This window comes from Entelurus aequoreus, linkage group LG16, assembly GCF_033978785.1.
Source record: "Entelurus aequoreus isolate RoL-2023_Sb linkage group LG16, RoL_Eaeq_v1.1, whole genome shotgun sequence".
Classification (NCBI taxonomy): domain Eukaryota; kingdom Metazoa; phylum Chordata; class Actinopteri; order Syngnathiformes; family Syngnathidae; genus Entelurus; species Entelurus aequoreus.
This window is the reverse complement of record NC_084746.1, coordinates 47,019,995-47,046,423: the sequence shown is the minus strand read 5'-3', so window position 1 is coordinate 47,046,423 and position 26,429 is coordinate 47,019,995. Positions and strand designations below refer to the sequence as shown.

At 38.3% G+C, this 26,429-nt stretch overlaps 1 protein-coding gene across 2 annotated transcripts; it reads left to right on the top strand.

The window, feature by feature from the left end:
- The first annotated feature begins 271 nt into the window (after window positions 1-271).
- Window positions 272-26,129, top strand: LOC133631100 (purine nucleoside phosphorylase-like). Of its 2 annotated transcripts, none has more exons than XM_062023142.1 (6): window positions 272-432; window positions 8,980-9,149; window positions 9,254-9,357; window positions 16,241-16,416; window positions 20,991-21,181; window positions 25,499-26,129. In XM_062023142.1, the coding sequence occupies exons 1-6, from the start codon at window positions 413-415 to the stop codon at window positions 25,720-25,722; spliced, it is 885 nt and encodes a 294-aa protein (XP_061879126.1). In that variant the 5' UTR covers window positions 272-412; the 3' UTR covers window positions 25,723-26,129. The 2 variants fall into 2 exon arrangements, with proteins under 2 accessions (XP_061879126.1, XP_061879125.1); XM_062023141.1 differs by lacking the exon at window positions 272-432 and adding an exon at window positions 604-813.
- Window positions 26,130-26,429: the final 300 nt, after the last annotated feature.

Sequence of the window (26,429 nt, the reverse complement as noted above, 5' to 3'; positions counted from 1 at the left end):
TATTATATATATATGTTATTATTTTTTATTATTACTGTCTATTATGAGCGAACTGTGGTGCTGATTTCCCCCAGTGATCAATAAAGTACTTTCTATTCTATTCTAATACAACTGTGTGACCTACTGGTTGTTCAAAATGTTCATAAAAGAACAATAACATGTCGGTGTTTTTGTATTGTATCCATTTATTATCTGCATCTGTTGCGCCGTCGGGTTGTTTCCTTTCGGTTCTGGAAGTGACGAGGCACACCTAAACGCAGCAGCGCCTAGCGCCATGATGACGGTGACGTGTTGGTGGGATGTGGCTGTCCGGTGGGAGGGGGTTGGCTGGTTGACGTGACAAACTATAGCATCAAGAACTCGCCGCAGACCCGCTCGACCCATTCGCCAGCAACATCAGTGTCATTTCGTCATGCTGTCCCCCGAGCTGCTGTGAGTATATCGATCCGCTATAACATGCCCACTTCCTGGACGCGAAACCGTTTTTTTTTTACCCCGCGCATCATCATCATCATCACCGCGTCACATGTTGAAGTCTCCGGATGGGCTTCCATAAATTACAATTTTATGACACACCTGAACACACCACGCTTCCATAAAATGGCGCATGTTTGATTCGCGTTTTTTAACCCGAAATTATGATGTATGGAAGGTGTATTTACGCTCGAAAGGCGGGGAAGTGCGTTGATAACCGGACGGGTGGGGGATTTCACGCGTGTTCCCCCGTGACGTACAGTCCTGGACTTCGGTGGAAAAGTCGGTAAAAATGCTGAGACATTCCACGACCATGAGGGCTTCTTTCAAAGCATCAGGGTGAGACTTAAGCCATTTTAGACTTTTCATATTCCAGTCTTTCTACACGTTGTAGCACATTAAACGTCTTAGACGAAATACAAAATATTTCTAATATTATGTTGATATTTTTTACCCCCAAAAGAATATCAAAGCTGAGATGAAATACATTCCAAAAGCTCGCAATCAGCCAATGGGGTTGCTCAGAGCCACTAAGGAATGCATTGTGCTTTGAAGTGTTGTGTAGTACATAATTATAGTTTGGGCATAACTGCATGCTTAAAAGATCACAGCTTAGAGGTTTTGTAACCCACAATGTGGCAAAATAGGGTATATAGCAGGGGTGTCAAACTCATTTTAGATCGGGGACCACACGGAGAAAAATCCACTCCCAAGTGGGCCGAACTGGTAAAATCACGGCACGATAACTTAAAAATAAAGACAACTTCAGATTGTGGTCTTTGTTTAAAAATAGAACAAGCACATTCTGAAATTGTGCAAATCATAATGTTGTTGTTGTTTACAATTAACTGTTGCGGTTAACAGTATATATACTTTTATTTGTCTTTATTTATATTTTCTGAATAAATTACATGATAATGTTCATCAGTCAACTCATTGGTGTTAATTTTCAATCTATCAAGATAAAAAAAATTCTATCAAAATCAAATTGTTTGCTCATTTTGCTGGACTGATGTACTAACATCATGTGGTTTATTTTGTACATATGTAGCATTCTACAAATAATTGCTATTGCGACATCCAGTGGACACATTTGGAACAGCTGTTTCTTTCATTCAAAAATTTCAAGTTCATTTTTTTACTTAGCAAACTCATCCCGCAGGCCGGATAAATCTGTTCGCGGGCCTGATCCGGCCCTCGGGCTGTAGGTTTGACACCCCTGTTATAAAGACATTATTTACCACACATTGGCAAAATGCTACGGTTGCAGTGTCAGATTTAACAATAAAAAGTGCCACAGTGAGAGTTGGAAAATAGGAAATAAATAATAATGTGGTAACTATAGGGGTGAAACGGTTCACAAAAGGCGCAGTTCCGATCTTATCAAGGTAAGTTCATTTATAGAGCACAATTCGTACATAAGGCAATAGGGTTGTACGGTATACCGGTATTGGTATAGTACCGTGATACTAATGAATCATATTCGGTACTATACCGCCTCTGAAAAGTAACGGTCCGCCAATCCTGTGACGACTTGGTATCGGATTGATACCCAAATTTGTAGTATCATCCAAAACTAATGTAAAGTATCAAACAACAGAAGAATACGTGATTATTAAATTTGAACATAAGTGTAGATAGAACATGTTAAAAAGAGAAAGTAAGCAGATATTAACAGTAAATGAACAAGTAGATTAATATTTCATTCTCTACCACTTTTCCTTAATAATTTTGACAAAATAATAGAATGATAAATGACACAATATGATACTGCATACGTCAGCAGCTAAATTAGGAGCCTTTGTTTGCTTACTTACTACTAAAAGACAAGTTGTCTTGTATGTTCACTTGCTATAAGAAACATATGTTTAATGTACCGTAAGGTTTTTTGTTAAAATTAAGCCAATAATGCAATTTTTTGTGGTCCCCTTTCTTTAGAAAAGTACAGAACAGTATCAAAATAATTTTGGTACCGGTACCAAAATATTGGTACCAGGACAACACTGTAAGGCAATATAAAGTGCATATCACAGTTTTGTAACAGTTCAGTGTGCATAATTAACACCCCATAATATCATATAGATCCCAGTAATCTTCCATTACTATTTATCAGTTGTAGTTCCTATATACGCTCCACTCTGATTAGGAAGACAAAGAAAAAAAACACTTGACCTGAACTTGGGGAGGCCAAAGCTGTCAGCATGCTGTAATCAAAATGTGTTTTATTTAAATGTTTTGTAACAACTGTAGCGTAACCGACATAGTTGTCTTTGATGTTTGCGGCTTCACTCAAAATCGTAATTTCTTTCAAGCAGTGAATCTCAAACTTTTTCCACCAAGTACCACCTCAGAAAAAACTTGGCTCTCCATGTACCACTTTAATAACCAACCTTAAAATACAGTAGCTGAGTAGGACTAAATATTCATTCATTATATTCATTATTTTTGACTCAATGAGTCCTTACCTGGTTAAATAAAGGAAACTGATTGATTGATTGATTGATTCAGTATCCACAAGGCAGAGAGGTTTTATTTGACAAGTATATGTAATATATTTGGCCACTGTAACACACAGTTTCAACAGTACCACTGTGTTTGAATATAGGAAAAGAAAACACTGTATCAAGTGATCAATCAATAATGAAGGGATTTTTGGCGTACCACTAGTTTGAAAATCACTGTTTTAAAGCATATAAAGTATTTTTGGCCGAAATTAAGAATTTTTAAGCATGAAAATGGCTAACTGTGTCATAGCGTGGACTTTGGGGTGTTTGTTTTCCCGAGATGCAAGAATTGGAGCGGACGTGGCGTGCAGGTAAAGACATGGTTTAATTATTACTATAAACTACAAAGTACAAACAAAAGGGTACAAACAAAAAGCGCGCACAAAGACGGAAAACAAACTTGACTAATGAAACAAAAACTAGCACTTGGGCAAAAAACTATGAACATGAAACAAATAAACACTTACTGTGACAAGAATATAGACAAAACTCACTTGGCATGGAACTATGGTAGCATGGGTAACATGGGTAGCAGAAGTCAAACAGAGTTAATGTCGCCTGGCTGACTTCCTGGCAACTATCGGCTTAAATAGTCTTGAACATGATTAATGACAGGTGTGTGAGTCCAAATGAATCAGGTGCGTGACATGAGGACAGGTGAAAACTAATGGGTTGTCATGGAAACAAAACAAACAAGAGTGAAAAAGCAGGAACTAAGTGACCAAAACCAAACAGGACATGACTAAAACAAAACATGATCACACAGACGTGACAAACTGAACTAAAATATAAATATAAATCAATACTACAGTAGTATTGGCTACCAGATCAGACCATTGTGGCCCAATATCGGTTTAGCCTCAGGCAGCGTTACTATTTCGTATTAAAAGAGTGTAAAGGTGGTTGTGGGTATTATTTCATGCCGAGGTGGCTCTCATAATGTTAAACTGATGTTTTAATGCTAAATAATTATGATAATAGTTTATTTGTAATTCGCAGAAATTAATTTACCGGTGAAACAGGGGTTAGTGCGTGTGCCTCACAGTTAGAAGGTCCTGGGTTGGATCCCCGGTCTCGGGGTCTTTCTGTGTGGAGTTTGCATGTTCTCCCCGTGACTGCGTGGGTTCCCTGCGGGTACTCCGGATTCCTCCCACCTCCAAAGACATGCACCTGGAGATAGGTTGATTGGCAACACTAAATTGACCCTAGTATCTGAATGTGAGTGTGAATGTTGTCTGTCTATCTGTGTGGGCCCTGCGAGGGGGTGGCTACTTGTCAAGGGTGTACACCGCCTTACGCCAGAATGTAGCTGGGATAGGGTCCAGCGACCCCGAGTGGGACAAGCGGTAGAAAATGGATGGATGAATGGATAATTTACCCCGCTCAGAACCAATTAAGAGTGATAAATGAGGGATTAATGTACAGTATGTACATAAATACAAGTTTCATCCATCCATCCAATTTCTACTGCTTGGCCCTCTCGGGGTCCCGGGGGGTGCTGGGTTTGAATACTGTAAATGAAATTCACATTTTAAAATGACAGAATTAATTGTAATATTAATACCGAACAGGTAAGTATTGACAGATGTTTCATGAGATCAGAGTGCGTGAGAGGCGACCCCGACATTTTTGCACTCTTTTTTTTATTAATGTAAAATGATTGTTACACTTTGTTAATCAGAATTGAATTGAATTTGTTGCAGGTTTTGTACTAAGACGACTGGAAATAAATTGTTGCATATACATTTTTTCTGCAAAATAAACAATTTTACATAACCAAATCATAAATTGATATGTTTTCCGGACACCTGTCAATTTGAGATTCGGACCCAGCACTTCTGCTTAGAAGACTAACACAGCGCACCACGGAGATCTTTGTGAAAGCCATAGAAATTTGCCATTGTGCCATTAAATTCTTATCAGAGGCTATGACTACATTTTCAGTCAAATTTCATATAAAGCGCTCTGTCATTCATTAATTGACATATTTAATGTGTTTATGCTTGCAAAACGAGGCCCCCCATGGATTGCGCGGCTCTATGTACAGTGTTTGACCTGCATATAGGGAGTGGCGGCCCTAAACGCTATATAATAAAACGATTTAACTTGCTGTATCTCTCCTGGTCCACAAACATACTGTACATGATTCCGACATTTGAATACACTTTGAACTTTACACGCAAACGCCAGACTACTTATATCCTCCGCTTTACCTGCAAATATTTGTCGTTTTGTGTAGGAAAAGTGGGGAGAACGGTTCAGTATCACTATAAATCTGAAAGGGACATTTCCCCTCTGTTCCCAGTGCCATCTGCACCCATTATCCAAACAGCACATGCATTTTTTTTTCTTAACTATCCCATCTCTAGTAACACACAAATTGCATAAAAGGCACACATGGCATTCCTACAATGAGGCTGTAACAGTGTTGCTGAAGGAGCTACTCTCGGCCTCCACAGCTTTTGCTGTGCTAGCGTCACATAACTGGAGTGTACGGTACGACAAATTTACTTGCAAATGCGACCAAAAATAGACTTTGCGACTCGAAAAAAAAACAACCTGTCGCACATGTGCAAATAGGGATTATAACCATTATACCGTGTTTGAAATAAACTCACAACCATAAACAAACTAACAAGTCATTGACGTGGAAGTGAGCACTCTGTGCGTGCTGAAAATGGTGTGTGACTGTGTGCCCCTTCCTCCTGTGCAAGTTTACACATTCAGGGTGACTTACGTTTTCCTAACACGGAAGAAAGAAGGTCTGAGTTACAGGTACTGGTCAGTAAAAAACTTTTTTTTTCACCACCTTAAAACTTGACAAAAAACGCCACTGTGCGCTAGCAACTAATAAGGTCGAAGGTAACATTTTACAACGAATCAATGATTGAAGTAAATAATCTTGCCATATGCCATACTTGGCATAAACGGCACTGTGCGCTAGCAACTGATAAGGTCAGAGGTAAAATTTTACAACATATCAATGATTGAAGTGAATAAACTTGCCAATGCCATTCAAAAAATACCCCGTTTGTTGAGGAGAACATAAAGCCGTATAAGCACATTTATTCTTATTTCTCAGGCAGAGGCAACACAAACCAGTGAAAGATTCATAAGATATTTGAAGTTTTTTTAAGTAACACATTCGTTATTTTCCCTAGTAATTAATTACATGTATTAAAGAGTAATTCATTTAGTGATTCAATTACTTTTTTTGGCAAAGTAACAAAGAACCAGATCTAATGACTTTTTAAAAGTAATTTTCAGAACACAGCCTGTCACACAGCATCATGTTCCTGGCTAAAATAATTTTCTATAATAATGTCTACGTATAAAAACACCATTGTTAAAAGGTCAAATATTTTCATGTTGCTGTTGACATTTAAACAGGTCCTCTTAAACCAGGGAACTTTATTTCACATGTTGTTCATTTATGTTTTATTTTTTATTTTATTTTTTTTATGAATTTATTAATCAATCAACAAAACAATACACAACAACACCACAACAATGCAATCCAATTCCAAAACCAAACCCGTCCCAGCAACACTAAGAACAACAATAAACAGAGCAATTGAGGACACACAAACATGACTTGACTTGACTTTATTTATTCATGCTTGCAGTGGAGCCAAGGCCCCACTGAAAAAACAGCTGAACTTTACAATGAATATTAAACAAACAAAGATTTAAAAAAAAAAGAAGAACAGACAGTATTTTATATAAAAAAAACATTTTCATTTTCAGGGCATGACACGGAACAATCCAAATGTAGTGAAACAAAAATGAACATTATCGACAACAGCATCAATATTAGTAACAATTTCAAAATAGCAGTGATTAAAAAACCCTCATTAATATTATCATTAAAAACATTAATAAAAAATAATAAAAAAATTTGAAATGAACAATAGTGTCACAGTGGCTTACACTTGCATCACATCTCATAAGCTTAACAACACACTGTGTCCAATATTTTCCACAAAGATACAATAAGTCATATTTTGGTTCATTTAATAGTTGAAATAAAATTTAAATAATTTATGTTTTTGTTATTTGAACAATTGAGCATAGCAAACTGTTTTTTAAAGAAGATTGGAGATGATATTTGACTTTTCTTATATTATTTTCAAGGCTTTTTTTCTTTTTTCTTAACACCTTTTAAGTTGCGATCCTATTATGCAAAGCCTACTTTTCTTACTTGTTGGTACTTGTTTTTGGGTATTTGGGATCCCCGTCAGTCCCAAAAATTGAAAATCAAGGCATGGTGGAGATATTTAGTACGTCAACGGATATTTCTATTTATGGATTTATTGGCCAAACTATATCGGGATATAAGTCTTGATCCATATCGCCCAGCCCTACACTCGTGTTAGCGACAGTGTTAGCACAGTTCAGGAATGTTCTGTATTTAATTGAGCGTTACACTAAGCCTTATGATGGCATTGTGTTTATATGTACGAGTGCCCATGCGTACATTGTTTGAGTGTTAATATTGAAATTGTGATATTAAAGACATTTCATATTGCTACAAGATTTTTAGTAGTAAATCTAAGCGTACAGCATAATCAAATTATGAGAAGACAAAATCAAAGTCAAGGCTTGGGTACTTTTACCCTCATGACGTCGGAAAAGTAGGTTCTTTACTCAAGACAGTACATGTTTGCTCGTTATGCATCACTGAACTAAAACCGCATGGTTATATTGTGCCAAATTCTAGAGCAGGGGTCACCAACGCGGTGCCCGCGGGCACCAGGTAGCCCGTAAGGACCAGATGAGTAGCCCGCTGGCCTGTTCTAAAAATAGCTCAAATAGCAGCACTTACCAGTGAGCTGCCTCTATTTTTTCAAGTTTATTTATTTACTAGCAAGCTGGTCTCGCTTTGCTCGACATTTTTACTTCTAAGAGAGACAAAACTCAAATAGAATTTGAAAATCCAAGAAAATATTTTAAAGACTTGGTCTTCACTTGTTTAAATAAATTCATTATTTTTTTTACTTTGCTTCTTATAACTTTCAGAAAGACAATTTTAGAGAAAAAATACAACCTTAAAAATGATTTTAGGATTTTGAAACACATTTTTACCTTTTAAATTCCTTCCTCTTCTTTCCTGACAATTTAAATCAATGTTCAAGTAATTTATTTTTTTTTATTGTAAAGAATAATAAATAAATTTTAATTGAATTCTTCATTTTAGCTTCTGTTTTTTCGACGAAGAATATTTGTGAAATATTTTATTCAAACTTATTATGATTAAAATTTTAAAAAAAATTATTCTGGCAAATTTGGAAAATTTGTAGAATCAAATTTAAATCTTATTTCAAAGTCTTTTGAATTTCTTTTAAAATTTTTGTTCTGGAAAATTTAGAAGAAATAATGATTTGTCTTTGTTAGAAATATAGCTTGGTCCAATTTGTTATATATTCTAACAAAGTGTAGATTGGATTTTAACCTATTTAAAACATGTCACCAAAATTCTAAAATTAATCTTAATCAGGAAAAATTACTAAGGATGTTTCATGAATTATTTTTTTATTTTTTTCAAAAAGATTCGAATTAGCTACTTTTTCTCTTCTTTTTTCGGTTGAATTTTGAATTTTAAAGAGTCGAACTTGAAGATAGACTGTTTCAAAATTTAATTGTCATTTTTTTCGTGTTTTCTCCTCTTTTAAACCGTTCAATTAAGTGTAAATATCATTAATTATTAATAATAACAGAGTTAAAGGTAAATTGAGCAAATTGGCTATTTCTGGCAATTTATTTAAGTGTGTATCAAACTGGTAGCCCTTCGCATTAATCAGTACCAAAGAAGTAGCTCTTGGTTTCAAAAAGGTTGGTGACCCCTGTTCTAGAGGCTTCTGGCGCCTTGTCAACGTCTGACACTAGTCCGCAAAACTGAAAAGTAGAGTATCATAGTGATATTTAAAAAGAAAATAATACATCCATGAATGTGAATCAAAAGCTATTATATGTGGAATCCATATTTATTTTTCTATTTTAGTGAGGGCAAAGATGAGTGTCAGATCGCCGCCGACTGGCTGATGTCCAGCACGCCCAAGCGGCCGACCATCGGCATCGTGTGCGGCTCCGGTTTGGGGGGTCTGGCTGACATACTCGAGGACCGCCAGGTCTTCAAGTACTCCGACATCCCCAACTTCCCTCAAAGCACAGGTACAGGCCGCTTAGCATAGATGACGTGTTTTAGTAGCATGTATGTGCATGTTTGTGCCGACTAACAACAGCTGGCTCACTAATACTGAGCGTGTGTGTTCCAGTGCAAGGTCACGCTGGTCAGCTGGTTTTTGGAACACTAAAGGGGAAGACGTGTGTTTGCATGAAGGGCAGGTTTCACCTGTACGAGGGCTACCCCATCCAGAAGGTGAGAAGATGGTCGACCCTGCAGACTGGAAAACCGTGATCTGGCTTGTGTAGAGATTTCCAAAGTGTGACCCGGGGCAGCTCGAGTTTTGTTGCCCTGCAGTGTATTGTTGAAATAAAATCAAACAAAACGATTAGAAATACAAAACAAAAGAACAAAAAGACATAATGCCGTGGAAAAAAAGCTTAAATTTTGATAGCAATGACTAGGTGTGTCACGATTTGATATTGATACCGGATGTCAATCTGATACAATCAAAATAACAAGTATCGGATTCGCTCAAGCAAGACATACATAATTAGTGTCCCTAATTGACAACAGTTAAGCACACAATAGCAAACAAGCTTGACATATATCAAATGTGTCATAAATGGAACAATATTGCAGTCTAAAACATGACATTTGTCAATATAAACAAGGATCAAATAATATTAAATACAGATTCAAGGTCTACAGGACAGCAGCATATTAAAATTGTATCCAGTAACAAACATATCTGCATCACTCCACTTGCTATTTACATTAGTTTAATACATTATTGTGAACACTAGCTGTTGCCAAAAAAAACAACTTAAACTTAAAGACAGCTTCCAGGAAATTCATAATAAATAAGTAAGTGTTGACTCATTTCACTTGTTAAAACCTTTTCGAACATTTCACACTACTAAATAATAAAATTATGTATCATTTGTGCTGATATCGTATCGGTTTAATATCGGCATCGGCCAATACTCAAGGCTCCAATATCGATATCGTATAAGAATGATAGTGTTACCTATAATACAACGCTGACAAAAATGTATGTATTTATAAATATATAATTTCTGTTTTTATAATTTCTTACAGAATAAGAAAATATAAAAATGCCCCCCGCATGCTTAGATTTTTCAGTATGCAGTGGAAAAAGTTTGGACACCCCTGCTATAAACAATCAAATCTATGATTTATTAGGTTGTTTAGTTTTTGTTGCTAATAAACCAAAAGTGCTCCCAGCATGCTTTTCGGCACTTGATTTTAATCGTACATTCAAACGTAGGGTTGGGCCGATAAAACGATATAAATATCGATATTAATAGCAAATGCGCTGGATAAAACATACGATATATATTTATAGATTTTGGTCGGAAGAAACCAAAAATGATGTAGCAATATTCGTTGTCATGAAATGACTCGCGTTCTGGGGACCCAGTAAAACAGGACACAGCGAGTGTCACTGAGTAATGGGAGGGTCACGCTAACAGCCAATCACGTAACAAAATCGACTAACAATTTTGGTTGCACCGTCTTTCTGTCTTGCTGTGGATTCTCTTCATGGAGTGAGAAGAGAAACTGTAATCGCTTCATACATCAACTCAATAACAGAAACTTGTCTTTAGTTTTGTTGGTTTTATGTCAATACGTGGACTATGGCGACGCAAATTACTGCGCGGATTGCTTTCCCAGGATGCAAAACAACTAGACTGGATTTAGCTTGAAGGTAAATACATCTTTTATTTTTACAGTAACAAAAGAAACAAAAGACGCGCACAAGGCGGAAGTACAAAAACTTGGCTAAGAAAACAAAAGACTAGCACAAAGGCAAAAACTATGAACATGAAATATACGACAGACACTTACTATGACGTGAGAAGATCAGCATGAACTATGGAAAACATGAGTAGCATCAGGTAACAGAGGTAAACGGGTAACAGAGTTAATGTCGCCAGACAGACTGCCTGGCAACTGAAAGCTTAAATACTGGTGACATGATTAGTGAAAACAGGTGCGTGACTCAAAATGTGAAACAGGTGAAACTAATGGTTGCTATGGTGACAAAACAAGGGAGTGAAAAAGCAGGAACTAAGTGACCAAAACCAAACAGGACATGACTAAAACAAAACATGATCCCACGGACATGACATTTTAATGCAGACAGTGCGGCAACAACCTGATACTTCCAATGTGTCGGTTTAAAGAGTAGCTTCCCAAACTACTCTGTGTAGTGTTAAATAGCCTACACAATCTAGTGTCTAAAAACTGCAACAACCTTTAAATCCACATCAAGTATTTTATTACCTTAGTCGCGCTTGTCCTACCTGGCTACCAGACACCTCCTCCACTGATAAATAGCACCCTTGGTAAGTTGGAAACTGCATTACTGTATTTATCGGCAAGCTTAAATAAGTCATAAAAAGTAATTATCGATATCGATCAAAATAAAAAATGTGTATCGTGATTTTCGTGATAAGAGTTTTCAGCCATATCGCCCAGCCCTATCCAAACGTTTAGTTTGTAGTGTAAAACATGTATATTAGTAAAAACATTTAGAAAATAACTAAATGAAAAAATATAGCGGAACACGGTATTTAATGTAACGATTGCATAGATGCCAGCATTTGGTGTTTGCAATCCAGCTGATCCCTCTCTAACCACCTGGATCTAACACCAATAAAAACAACATTGCTAAATGAAAGTGACCATTCTCTTGTCAAGTAGAGATGTAACAATTGTCAATATTATTGATAAATCGCAGTGAAACTGGTTAGTTTCACTTTCAAATAAAAACTATTGGAAATCGGTGATTGATAACCGCAATTCGATTAAGTCACAGACTGGTGATACTGCTCATTTACTGGAGAAGAAAGCTTATGTGCTGATCGCTAGCTAGCAGCTGGCGCCACTCAATTTGGTTAAACGATTTCAGTGTGTGTATAAGTAGCCTACTTTTTTTTCTGGCTATCTAAGTTCACACTGCAGGTCAAGTCCGATTGTTATATGTTAATGTGAACAGTACAATTCAGTTGTTGTTTTTTTTGTCAGTACGCCTTATAACTCGGTGTGTCTAATGTACAGAATAATTCTGGTTGTACTTACCGACCCTGAAGCAATTTGGTTAGGTACACGGTGTAATGATAAGTGTGACCAGTAGATGGTAGTCACACTTAAGAGATACGTGTAGACTGCGATATGACGCCAGCAAGCAACACCAAAACTTTCATGTTTCATTGACAATATAGAATTTTACACACGGCGCTCAAAAATATTTCAAAATGTTGGTAAGCTACGAAGCCGCACCGCTTGATAGATTGTCGACGCATTACGGCTACTGTCATCAGATGTACTGTGCTTCAACATACGGGTATTTATAGTGTGTGTGTATAAGGACCGCAAAATAGCATCTTCTAGGAGACATGTTGTTTCGACCTAATATGCACAACCAACTTTTCTTACCTAATGGTTCCTGCTGTTCTGTATTTTGGATCTGCATAAGTCCTGAAACTAACTCGATGGAATATAAGTGGGAATCTTTGAGCACCTCACTATTCGATTACGCTTACGATTCGGAGCTACGATTTGAGTAAAAATCGATTATTGATGCAGCTTTAATTCATGTAAATTGATGCAGTTTCTCATTTCTTTTTGTTTCATTAAAGGCCTACTGAAAGCCACTACTACCGACCACGCAGTCTGATAGTTTATATATCAATGATGAAATCTTAACATTGCAACACATGCCTATACGGCCGGGTTAACTTATAAAGTGCAATTTTAAATTTCCTGCTAAACTTCCGGTTGGAAACGTCTATGTATGATGACGTATGCGCGTGACGTCACGACGGCAACGGAAGTATTCGTACCCAATGTGTCACCATACAAACTGCTCTGTTTTCATCGAACAATTCCACAGTATTCTGGACATCTGTGTTGGTGAATCTTTTGCAATTTGTTTAATGAACAATGGAGATTGCAAAGAAAAAAGTTGTAGGTGGGATCGGTGTATTAGCGGCTGGCTGTAGCAACACAACAAGGAGTACTTACTTGGATAGCAGACGCGCTAGCCGATGCTAGCCGCCAACCGCATCTGTGATCGGGTGAAGTCCTTCGTCGCGCCGTCGATCGCTGGAACGCAGGTGAGCACGGGTGTTGATGAGCAGATGAGGGCTGGCTGGCGTAGGTGGAGCGCTAATGTTTTTATCATAGCTCTGTGAGGTCCGGTTGCTAAGTTAGCTTCAGCGTCGTTAGCAACAGCATTGTTAAGCTTTGCCAGGCTGAGAATTATTAACCGTGTAGTTACATGTCCATGGTTTAATAGTATTGTTGATCTTCTGTATATCCTTCCAGTCAGGGATTTATTTATTTTGTTTCTATCTGCATTTGAGCCAGATGCTATCACGTTAGCTCAGTAGCTAAAGAGCTTTGCTAATGTATTGTCGTGGAGATAAAAGTCACTGTGAATGTCCATTTCGCGTTCTTGACTCTCATTTTCAAGAGGATATAGTATCCGAGGTGGTTTAAAATACAAATCCGTGATCCACAATAGAAAAAGGAGAGTGTGTGGAATCCAATGAGACCTTGTACCTAAGTTACGGTCAGAGCGAAAAAAGATACACCCTGCACTGCCTCTCTAGTTCTTCACTCTAACGTTCCTCATCCACGAATCTTTCATCCTCGCTCAAATTAATGGGGTAATCGTCGCTTTCTCGGTCCGAATCTCTCTCGCTGCTGGTGTAAACAATGGGGAATTGTGAGGAATCCTTCCTCCTGTGACGTCACGCTACTTCCGGTATAGGCAAGGCTTTTTTTTATCAGCGACCAAAAGTTGCGAACTTTATCGTCGTTGTTCTATACTAAATCCTTTCAGCAAAAATATGGCAATATCGCGAAATGATCAAGTATGACACATAGAATGGATCTGCTATCTCCATTTAAATAAAAAATAATAATTTCAGTAGACCTTTAAATAATACATTTGTGATGAGAAACAGTTAAATTAATTCTGATTACATTCATTAAATTAATAGACATGTGTGCAAAACTATAACATAAATGCCCTAAAATAAAGGAGCTGCTCGGATCTCTCGGTGAGGTGGCTCGCTGCGGTCAGCCAAATTTTAGAACTGTCTGCCTTACTTTATTCACAATTAATACATCGATTAGCGATTATTGAAGTTTACTAATCGCTTATATAATCGTCCATGTCCGAACTGTGATGCATCTAAAATTGATTATTTTTCCCACCCCTACTATGGAAGCCCCAAAAACTACCGGTACAACAAAGATGACGGCTGTTGAAGGTGAGCCACGTAAATAAGACGGAACATCCTGAAGAGGCAGTCAGAAAGCAGCTTAAAGAAGATATGTAAAACATAATCTATGCAACAATTTAACCAAAGAACCACCATTACATGTTATGTAGACCACAAGGAAGTGTTTTAAATGTAGAAAAAAAAATCATAATATGACCCTTTAATGCAGTGCACCCTATGGCCCGAAAAATATGTGTTTACTTTTCCCAAAATCAAACACAGTGTTACTATTCAAACTGTGTATCCAAAATTATTAAATGTACTTAAAAAAACCTCTGCCTTGTTTTTAATGACTACTTAGGCCTACTATGCTACTGTATTTTATGTTGGTCATTATGGTGGTACTTGGAGAGCCAAGTCTTTTCTGAGGTGGTACTTTGTGAAAGAAGTTTAAGAACCACTGTACTATACCAAAATGAACACAAACAGACTATACTTTAAAGGCCTACTGAAATGAATGTTTTAAAATTTAAACGGGGATAGCAGATCCATTCTATGTGTCATACTTGATCATTTCGCGATATTGCCATATTTTTGCTGAAAGGATTTAGTTGAGAACATCGACGATAAAGTTCGCAACTTTTGGTCGCTGATAAAAAAAGCCTTGCCCGTACCGGAAGTAGCGTGACGTCACAGGTTGAAAGGCTCCTCACATTTCCCCATTGTTTACACCAGCAGTGAGAGCGATTCGGACCGAGAAAGCGACGATTACCCCATTAATTTGAGCCAGGATGAAATATTTGTGGATGAGGAACGTGAGAGTGAAGGACTAGAGTGCAGTGCAGGACGCATCTTTTTTCTCTCTGACCGTAACTTAGGTACAAGCTGGCTCATTGGATTGCACACTCTCTCCTTTTTCTATTGTGGATCACGGATTTGTATTTTAAACCACCTCGGATACTATATTCTCTTGAAAATGAGAGTCGAGAACGCGAAATGGACATTCACAGTGACTTTTATCTCCACGACAATACATCGGCGAAGCACTTTAGCTACGGAGCTAACGTTATAGCATCGGGCTTAAATGCAGATAGAAGCAAAATAAATAAACCCCTGACTGGAAGGATAGACAGAAAATCAACAATACTATTAAACCATGGACATGTAACTACACGGTTAATGCTTTCCAGCTTGGCGAAGTTTAACAATGCTGTTGCTAACAACGCCATTGAAGCTAACTTAGCAACGGGACCTCACAGAGCTATGCTAAAAACATTAGCTATCCACCTACGCCAGCCCTCATCTGCTCATCAACACCCGTGCTCACCTGCGTTCCAGCGATCGACGGAGCGACGAAGGACTTCACCCGATCATCCGTGCGGTCGGCGGCTAGCGTCGGATAGCGCGTCTGCTATCCAAGTCAAAGTCCTCCTGGTTGTGTTGCTGCAGCCAGCCGCTAATACACCGATCCCACCTACAACTTTCTTCTTTGCAGTCTTCATTGTTCATTAAACAAATAGCAAAAGATTCACCAACACAGATGTCCAGAATACTGTGGAATTTTGCGATGAAAACCGAGCTTTTTGTATTGGATACAATGTGTCCGAATACTTCCGTCACGCGCATACGTCATCATACATAGATGTTTTCAACCAGAAGTTTAGCGGGAAATTTAAAATTGCACTTTATAAGTTAACCCGGCCGTATTGGCATGTGTTGCAATGTTAAGATTTCATCATTGATATATAAACTATCAGACTGCATGGTCGGTAGTAGTGGCTTTCAGTAGGCCTTTAAGGTGAGTCAAGGCGAGTGTTTTAGCGTCATGTGTTTCAGTGTAACCGAGAACAGTCGAGTGATTGTCTCACCTTTCCCAGATCACGATGCCCATGCGTGTCTTCAAGCTGTTGGGCGTGGAGACGGTCATCCTGACCAACGCGGCTGGAGGGCTCAACCAAGACTACAAGGTGGGCGACGTCATGATCCTCAAAGACCACATCAACCTGCCGGGCTTTGCAGGAGTCAACCCTCTGGTCGGACACAACAATGACAAGTGAGAAAGAATCAATGGTCTTTAAAGGGGTCGTATGCTATATGCTAAAAAACGGGGTTCTGAGTGAGGCTGGTAGTATTAGTATTTAGTATTCCCTTAAGAATCAAGTTTTAACCACTAAATGTGTTAACTACAGTCAGGTAATTGGGAAAACAGGTGACCACAACAAACTGATTTCCATCAAGTAGAAATATCAATAAATGTAATATTTTCATAGAGCATAAAACAGGTGTTTACGACTTTCAAATAAACATTTTTAACTTACAGCCCTCTTAAACATGAGATAACAGCCATATAGTCACCTTTAGACTCAATATAGTAGCATTGAGTGTGTTCTACTTTAGATTACAATACTCACCGGTACCTCTAAGGATCCTCTAAACATCATTGTAAGGGCCATCACCCGGCCACTACAATACAACCTGCACGTGGTAATACTTCATCACATCATGGCTAATTCCTCTAAATTAGAACTGGGCTTCCATGTGTGAAACCAACTCTGTGTGTTGTAGTCTTGTCCCGATACCAATATTTTGGTATCAATATTGGTACCAATATGTATTTTCAAAATAAATGGGGACCACTAAAATTTTAATTGTTGGCTTTATTTACAGAAAATCTTATGATACATTAAACATATGTTTCTTATTGGACTCAAAGAACAATTTTGGAAGATTGAAATAAAAAATTAAGAGGCAGTAAATATACTGGGATTTTCTGACTGCACTCTAAGAACAATTTACAATTTTAAATATTACATATAGCCTGCCATAATCTAGGATTAGGTTACAATAGAATAAAAAGCTTTATTGACATTGTATTAAATGCTTCATGACTTGTCCAGGGTGTACCCCGTCTACCGCCCGAATGCAGCTGCGATAGGCTCCAGCGCGAACCCGAAAGGGACAAGCGGTAGAAAATGGATGGATGGATGATTAATGGGTGCCACGCTTGGTCTGTGCTTTAAGACAAATACAATCATTATTAAATACTAAAAACAAGACTACGTCTTAAACTACACAGATAAGACATGTAGCAAGTAAAACACACATTGTTGAAGACAAAACAAATTGTAGGATTTAGTTACGAAATTCAGTGAATTCACTTGCATTCGTTTCTGCTCCTTGGGCGGTTTTAACTCCGCTAATATGCTCATTGTTGCCAACCAGCTGAGTGCGGCGTCAACCTATCTAGATGGGGAGATAGTTCATTACATTTTGACCTGTCGGTCTTTAAACTCCTTGTGCAGGTGCTTGTCCTTTAAATGTTTACCTAAGTTTAAAGTATTGTCACCTTTGGCGAGGCATGGTTTAAAGTATTGCTTGCAGAGCGGTGCTTCCGTGTTTAAAGCTTCACTTTTATCATTAGTTCTGAAGCCATTAATTATACTTCCATATTGCGCCTGGCACTCCCTCGTTATTCACCAATAGAATTGCCGTTCCTGCCATTCTTCTTCTTCTGTCTCTACACTGTTTCCGCTTGTATTTGCTCTGTGTTTGTGTTAACTCACTATACATGCGCCTCGGCTCATAATACCAGCAACGTAATGTAAAATTAAATGTAATAGTTGTATATTTTGACACTGTTTAATTCCCCAGAAGTTGGTCAGGGACATTTCCACTTGGGTATAGAAAGTTGCTCTTTGTGTTGCCCGATATGGGTTTGTTGTGCTGTCATTTTTGTGTTTGCACGGTTATTGTCGCTAATGTGTAGTCGGATTCCAAGATTACCATAAAATATCTAACTAACACTAAACTATGACATTAAGTAGTTTGATAAAATGTCGCACTTTTATACTAAATGATGTGTAAGTGTCAGGTTCAAACACTGATGACATCTATTAAACAAGACAAGAAGCAAGGAATTAAACAGAGACAGAATTAAATTTGGCTCAATTGAGGAGAGACGTCCGGGCTGTACTCTTGCACAGTTTCCAGCACGCTCTGACGAAAGATTGTACGTCTCCTCTTGTATTTGGACTTTCCCTGATTACATGGCAACAGTTGTTTCTAAGGGACTGGGGTCGTAAACCGCCATCGCCTTTGATTACAACAGTTCAAAGAAAAGGTCGTAAAACAGTTCACAGAAAAGGTCGTAAAACAGTTCAAAGAAGAGGTCCCTGTAGGAGAGTCAGGTCCTGCTTCCTCTTTGCTTTGTAGATCTCGGGTCAAGACAATATCTTTCTGTTGATAACAATACATGAAAGAAACAGAACACCTTCATGTTGCTTCCCATCCTACACAGTGGAGGTTTACAAGCCTTCTTCTTGGTAGGTTCAAAGACGGCTTTTGTCTTCTCGCCGGGAACTCATTGAAACACAAAGTTTTGTGATAACTTAGATACAATTATTCTGACAGTAATTGTCATATATCTTGCGCTTATCCTTGCTTTCTTTTGTACGCCACTCTGTCTTATTCCCCAGAACTTGACAAGGTTGTTAGAATTTCTCACATGACGTCAAAAAGTCCATGCATGACAAGTTTCCGGGTGTCCAGCATTATTTGGTGACGCCTGTTAAGTATCGTTTGTCGCTTTTTCTTGAATGAGGCAGCCATAAAGTGTTTATTTTTCTGATGTAAGTATTGCGTATCTAAAGCAAAATATGTTTTCCTCAACTCTACCGTCATGTATGTTGCGTAAAAATGATCTTATCCAAGCTGAAGATAGAGATACAATCATACGATCTATGCCACATCGTTTCGAAGTCAACGTCTTTTCCTGCTGATGATGTGACAAAAGTTACAAGACTCTTCAAATGTCCGTAGCCATTTTAGTGCAGGAGTCAAATACCAGCTAACAAAGAGGAGTAGCCGGTTTAAACACCTCGCCAGCTATTATAGACTAAAGTACGTCACACTACTGCCTTGGGTGTTTTCACGTTGATCTTTTCAAAAACATACACTACCGTTCAAAAGTTTGGGGTCACATTGAAATGTCCTTATTTTTGAAGGAAAAGCACTGTACTTTTCAATGAAGATAACTTTAAAAAACTAGTCTTAACTTTAAAGAAATACACTCTATACATTGCTAATGTGGTAAATGACTATTCTAGCTGCAAATGTCTGGTTTTTGGTGCAATATCTACATAGGTGTATAGAGGCCCATTTCCAGCAACTATCACTCCAGTGTTCTAATGGTACAATGTGTTTGCTCATTGGCTCAGAAGGCTAATTGATGATTAGAAAACCCTTGTGGAATCATGTTCACACATCTGAAAACAGTTTAGCTCGTTACAGAAGCTACAAAACTGACCTTCCTTTGAGCAGATGGAGTTTCTGGAGCATCACATTTGTGGGGTCAATTAAATGCTCAAAATGGCCAGAAAAAGAGAACTTTCATCTGAAACTCGACAGTCTATTCTTGTTCTTAGAAATGAAGGCTATTCCACAAAATTGTTTGGGTGACCCCAAACTTTTGAACGGTAGTGTACACACACTGCAAAAACTGAAATCTAAGTAAGATTACATTTTTCAAATAAGGTTGATATTTGCTTATTTTCTGTCTGATAAGATAATTCTTCTCACTAAGCAGATTTTATGTTAGTGTTTTACTTGTTTTAAGGGTTTTGGTCCTAAATTATCTGAGTAAGATATTACAGCTTGTTGCTGAGATGTTATGACCTATATTGAGTAAAACAGATTGTATGACCTATATTGTAGTAAAACAGATTGTATGACCTATATTGAGTAAAACATGCTTGAAACTAGAATATCAACTGTTGCAAAGCTGTGTCATCAACACTCACAAGTATAAAACTACTTTTTCAAAGTAATAATTTCTTATCTCAAGCATGAAAAAAAAATCATGACTTTGACACAATTTTGTCTCATAATTAAAACGGATGACAGGCAAATGGACTTTGCTGTTTTATTTTCAATGAAACAATAGAAAATACGTACTCATATGGTAGTACAGTTAGCACAGTACAGTAAACTGACAGTTAATATTTAAACATTTAACATGTGACATTTCTAACAGAACATAAATAGTTCATGCACATTCAGATGAATCCTTCAAAACGACAATTAAACATTTTTTGAGAGCACGCACTTGGCGGGATGAAGTCATGTTGTCGATGGAAAAATGCATTTTTAGAGCATATGATTTGCCTGAGCGGCTAGGAGACCCCGAGAGTAACAAGCGCTTGCCTTGTTGCCTTTCCATTAGAACAATAAATTAGTTTTTAGTATAAGTTTGCTGGTTTCAAGAAATGTAATGCCGAGCGCATATCATTATGTCAAGATAATTGCACTAGCATTTACTTAATTTAAGAATATTTTTCAACATATTGAGCAAAAAGGCCTTTTTTTTTTCTACCAAGAAAAGTACACTTGTTATTAGTGAGAATATACTTATTTTAAGGTATTTTTGGGTTCATTGAAGTTAGCTAATTTTACTTGTTTTGGAATGTCTTGACAAGCCAAATTGTCTTGTTTTATTGGCAGATCATTTAGCTTAGTTCAAATAAAATACCCCTCATTTTTGTATTTTTGTTCTTGTTTTTGAACACTGACTTTTTGCAGTGCACTGTAATGGCCCATTGTTTACGTCAAAATTCACTTTTCGCCGTTTAGGTTTGGCGTCCGCTTTCCCTGCATGTCCGACGCCTACGACCGCGAGCTGTGTAAGCTGGCGCACAACGTGGCGGCAGAGCTGGACTTCAGCCATTTTGTGCATGAGGGGGTCTACTCTGTCGTGGGGGGGCCCTCGTTTGAAACCATCGCCGAGTGCCGCATGCTGCTCAAGCTAGGGGCTGACGCTGTGGGTGAGTTTTGTCAAGATGCATTCATACAGGAAATGACTGTAATTAACAACTGGAAGGAAAAATTATGGGTTGGAGGAATGTGCTGAGGATTCCAAATGTGTGTTAAGTAATGGAGGGGGCGTTTCCGCGAAGCGTGTATCGAGGCTTGCTTCATGACGTTCAGATTTTGCAAGGAGATTCGACAACTCATAAACTGCCCAAGAGTTGTGGTCAGTCCAGAATATGGATAGAGAATAAAAATAGTTTTTAAAACGCCAAAATAATCAAAGTATGACTGCAGACTTAATCCAGACCGGTTACTGCTTTGTTATGAATATTAAATAGCTAACCAGTATGGAGCCCATCAGCAAACCTTTGGTAGCGCAATGGTTTGCGCATTCGCCTTTTACGCCACATGACGTGGGTTTGATTCTCGGCAACGTCAGTCCTCAAATGTGTTTTATCACCGTAAACATTACGTTTATTAAAATACCAGAATTTCTAGGCGCAGTCAAGGCGTTGAGGGGCTCCGGTTTGGCGGCTGCAGGATTAGGTCTCTGCTTTTTGCAGATGATGTGGTCCTGATGGCTTCATCTGGCCAGGATCTTCAACTCTCACTGGATCGGTTCGCAGCCGAGTGTGAAGCGACTGGGATGAGAATCAGCACCTCCAAGTCCGAGTCCATGGTTCTCGCCCGGAAAAGGGTGGAGAGTGCCATCTCCGGGTTGAGAAGGAGATCTTGCCCCAAGTGGAGGAGTTCAAGAGTTCAAGTACCTCGGAGTCTCGTTCACGAGTGAGGGAAGAGTGGATCGTGAGATCGACAGGCGGATCGGTGCGGCGTCTTCAGTAATGCGGACGCTGTATCGATCCGTTGTGGTGAAGAAGAAGCTGAGCCGGAAGGCAAAGCTCTCAATTTACCGGTCGACCTACGTTCCCATCCTCACCTATGGTCATGAGCTTTGGGTTATGACCGAAAGGACAAGATCACGGGTACAAGCGGCCGAAATGAGTTTCCTCCGCCGGGTGGCGGGGCTCTCCCTTAGAGATAGGGTGAGAAGCTCTGCCATCCGGGGGGAGCTCAAAGTAAAGCCGCTGCTCCTCCACATCAAGCGGAGCCAGATGAGGTGGTTCGGGCATCTGGTCAGGATGCCACCCGAACGCCTCCATAGGGAGGTGTTTAGGGCAAGTCCGACCGGTAGGAGGCCACGGGGAAGACCCAGGACACGTTGGGTAGACTACGTCTCCCGGCTGGCCTGGGAACGCCTCGGGATCCCCCGGGAGGAGCTGGACGAAGTGGCTGGGGAGAGGAAAGTCTGGGCTTCCCTGATTAGGCTGCTGCCCCCGCGACCCGACCTCGGATAAACTGAAGAAGATGGATGGATGGATGAAAATACCGCATTCTGTTATCCTTTTTTAAACAGCCACGTACATTATTATTACTAAATTTCACCTTTTCTGTACATCATTTTCCAGGTTACATCATATTGTCATCTTCCTCTTTATGCCATTTCCTCAAGGTGACAGAAAAAACATCACATCACCTGCCAGATCATAAGATTCTACCATGTTGGCAAAATACAAACACACAATACATATACATATATAACATAAAGAATATTGTGTTATACTTTGATAATTTTAACGCGCAAAACCATTCGGTCACACATTTATTGTGATTCATTGTCATTTCCAAAAGCCATAACAGACGCAACAATTCAATGCGTCCCACATTATAAGGTTAAGATATAAGTAATTATACATTTGACCCGCAGGTGGTGTCTTGTGTCGAAGCATGCATTGAAGCTTCGAGAAACTCTTGAACCAGTTGGCTCAAGTGGTTCAATGCCTCGTGAAACTTCATTTGACCATCACTAGTGGTACCTTGGAAAAAGATTGCCCCATCTCTTCTCCAAAGTGGGCTGGCTCAGGGTGGAGGACAGAGTAAAACAACTTGCACTGAGCCTGGTCTATAAAATCCGCTACACCTCCCTGATACCGAAGTACATGTCAAACTAATTCCATAACACAAATGACCGCCATAACCACAACACCAGGGGGAGCTCCACAAACCACGTTAAACCCAGATTCCGATCTAACAAAGGTCTAAACTCATTCTCCTTCTATGCCACATCAATATAGAATGAACTCCCAACAGATGTAAAACAAAAAGTGCATCTCTATCCTCCTTCAAAACCGCACTAAAAGAACACCTCCAGGCAACTTCAACCCTAAACTAACACCCTCCCCCCACCACATCCCACCTCCCCGGATTGTAAATAATGTAAATAATTCAATGTATATACTCTGATGATTAACTTGTGTGATGACTGTATTATGCTGATAGTATATATTTATACCATGAATTGATTTACTTGGACCCCGACTTAAACAAGTTGAAAAACGTATTCGGGTGTTACCATTTAGTGGTCAATTGTACGGAATATGTACTGAACTGTGCAATCTACTAATAAAAGTTTGAATCAATCAATCAATAATCGTACGAGTCGTTCGATATACGAGCTATCTCTCGTCTAATTGTTATTATTTATGAGAAATTGTTATTTATTTACCCGCTATAAGTTAGGGTAATGTCCCAGTGAAACCTGTAAGATAATAAACATTTGGTCCTATTCGCTCGCATTATCTTATAGCATAGCTAGAGATCGACTCCTTCCTGAAGCTTCTTTTTGGCACTACCTCAGGTCGAAAAATGTTCCCAAGAAGAATGTTGTCGTCTTTCCAACCATGGGAAAGTAGTGCGTGTGAAGGACAGTGCTGACAAGAAGAAGTGGAACAAAATGACTTCCTTTGTTTTCTAATGTTTCTTATCAGCCAATCGTGTCATACGGTGTGTCAGATAATATCACCTACTACAAATACTCAACATTCAAAAGCTTTTTATTTATTTTAGAACAGGGGTCTCCAACCGTTTTTCTTCTGAGAGCTATTTTTACATATTGGAAAAACCTTAAATCTCTAAATTTGGTTAATGTTTATTTCCATAGCTCATTTCAACCCAAACAAAGGGAAATTTTAAACAAAATGTTGGTATTCACATCTCATATTTTGTGCTAAAAACATTGAAAAATTGTAATTCGTCTGCATCTTGTATTTCAGTATGCATTTCTTTCTAATTCGTTTTTTTTTTTTATATTTATATATATATATATATATATATATATATATATATATATATATATATATATATATATATATATATATATATATATATCAGTGTTTCCCACACATTCATTTATTTGTGGCGGCCCGCCACGAAAGAATTAAAAAAAAAATTAAAAAAAATTTTTTTTTTGTGTCCTGTCAAGCTTCTCAGGCAAATCATATAGTTGATGTAGATGCCCATATCGGCTGTTCAGATTTACTTTACAAAAGAGAAGTGTAGGATCAAGATTTTTGGAGCTCTTTGTTCAGAGGATCAGATGTTTAATGAAGCTTTGTGTCTATCTACCACCACTTCTGTTTTCTGTTTATTTGTTACTGACTGTGGCAGGACACCTCTGCCTTTGTTTCACTTTATGTTGCTGGTAAATAATATGGTTGTAGTAGTAGGCTAAAGTTAAATTATTTAGTATGCACTAATTAAAGAGGCAGAGCTTTAAGAGACATTTTAGCTTTTATATTTTTATAAGATATATTTTTTGTAAGAACCACAATTAATAAATATATTTCAGTGAATAACTTATTGTTCAAATCTGTATATAAATATGTACATCAAGTGTTGTAATTATATTGTAAAATGGATGGATGGATGGACGTTTAAAACAAAACTGTTATTATTAATTAGTAAGTATACATTTTTTGAGCCTTTTTAGAGAAAATCATATCATTGTAGTAAATTATGCAAATTACTCGATGATGTCATGGTGACCACGCCCATAGCCACGCCCCTACCGCCACAGGTATCTTGGCAGTTTATGGGAAACACTGTATATACTGCTAATAGAGCAACGTTGACAAAAAAAAGAATATATGTTGATATTATTCATTTTTGTTTGACTACTTTTGGATTGTTTTGTGTCATGTTTGTGTGTCCTCTCAATTGCTCTGTTGATTGCTATTCTGAATGTTTGGTTTTGGAATTGGAATTGTATTATTATGGTATTATTGTATGTTATTTTGTTGGATTGATTAAAAAATATTTTTTAAAAAATCTCCACCCAAACAAATGCTATTTAGTTTGATTAAATCTGTCTGAAATGACGAGTGTAAGCAAATATTTTTGACCCTTTTAGTCAACTGGTGAGCTACTGGTTCGAGACCCCTGCTTGAAAACATTCATTACGTTGAGGGGATTTAACCTTTGACCTGCCCTTGCAGGCATGAGCACGGTGCACGAGGTGATCACGGCCCGCCATGCCGGTATGCGCTGCTTCGCCATGTCGCTCATCACCAACCTGGCGGTGATGGACTACGACAGCCAGCAGAAGGCTAACCACCAGGAGGTGCTGGAGACGGGCCGGCAGCGGGCCGTGCAGCTGGAGAATCTGGTGAGCACCCTGGTGGGCCGACTGGAGCGGGGCTGCAATGACAAGGCAATGTGAAGACCACACTCACTTCTTTTTTAATCAGCTAACACACACACACCCCAGTATGGCTGAAACTTTCAAAAAAGTGTGTGTAATGTTTCATTCCAAAAGCACTGCTTTCCACTTTTTAACTTAGCTTAAAATGCTGTACTAGTTATGCGTCAGTCCAGAATGACTAAAGGGTTGTTTTTTTTATGCTCTTACCAATTTTTACTTTTTTTTTTTCAGATAAAGTAATTTGGTGCAGTGTGAAAAAAAAAAAAAAAGTTACAGAATATATATAGAAAATGTATTTAAATAGAGCAAGCTCTAGTAAAATGTGCAAAAGAAATAGATTTATAGCGCTTACCGGCTTCAAAAGTCTTATCGCTGAATTATAAACTCAGCTGGTCTACTTTTTGCAATAAAATGCTGATCAAGGATTTTACGTGTCGATTTTTTTTTTGCGTGTGTTTGATACTTTTAAGGCATGCAAGCGACTAATATTCCATGTGAAATTAAATCAGCTAATAGGCATGCTAACTAGAGATGTCCGATAATGGCTTTTTTGCCGATATCCGATATTGTCTAACTCTTAATTACAGATTCCGATATCAACCGATACCGATATATACAGTCGTGGAATTAACACATTATTATGCCTCATTTTGTTGTGATGCCCCGCTGGATGCATTAAACCAGTGGTCCCCAACCACCGGGCCGCGGCCCACCGATTGCTCACC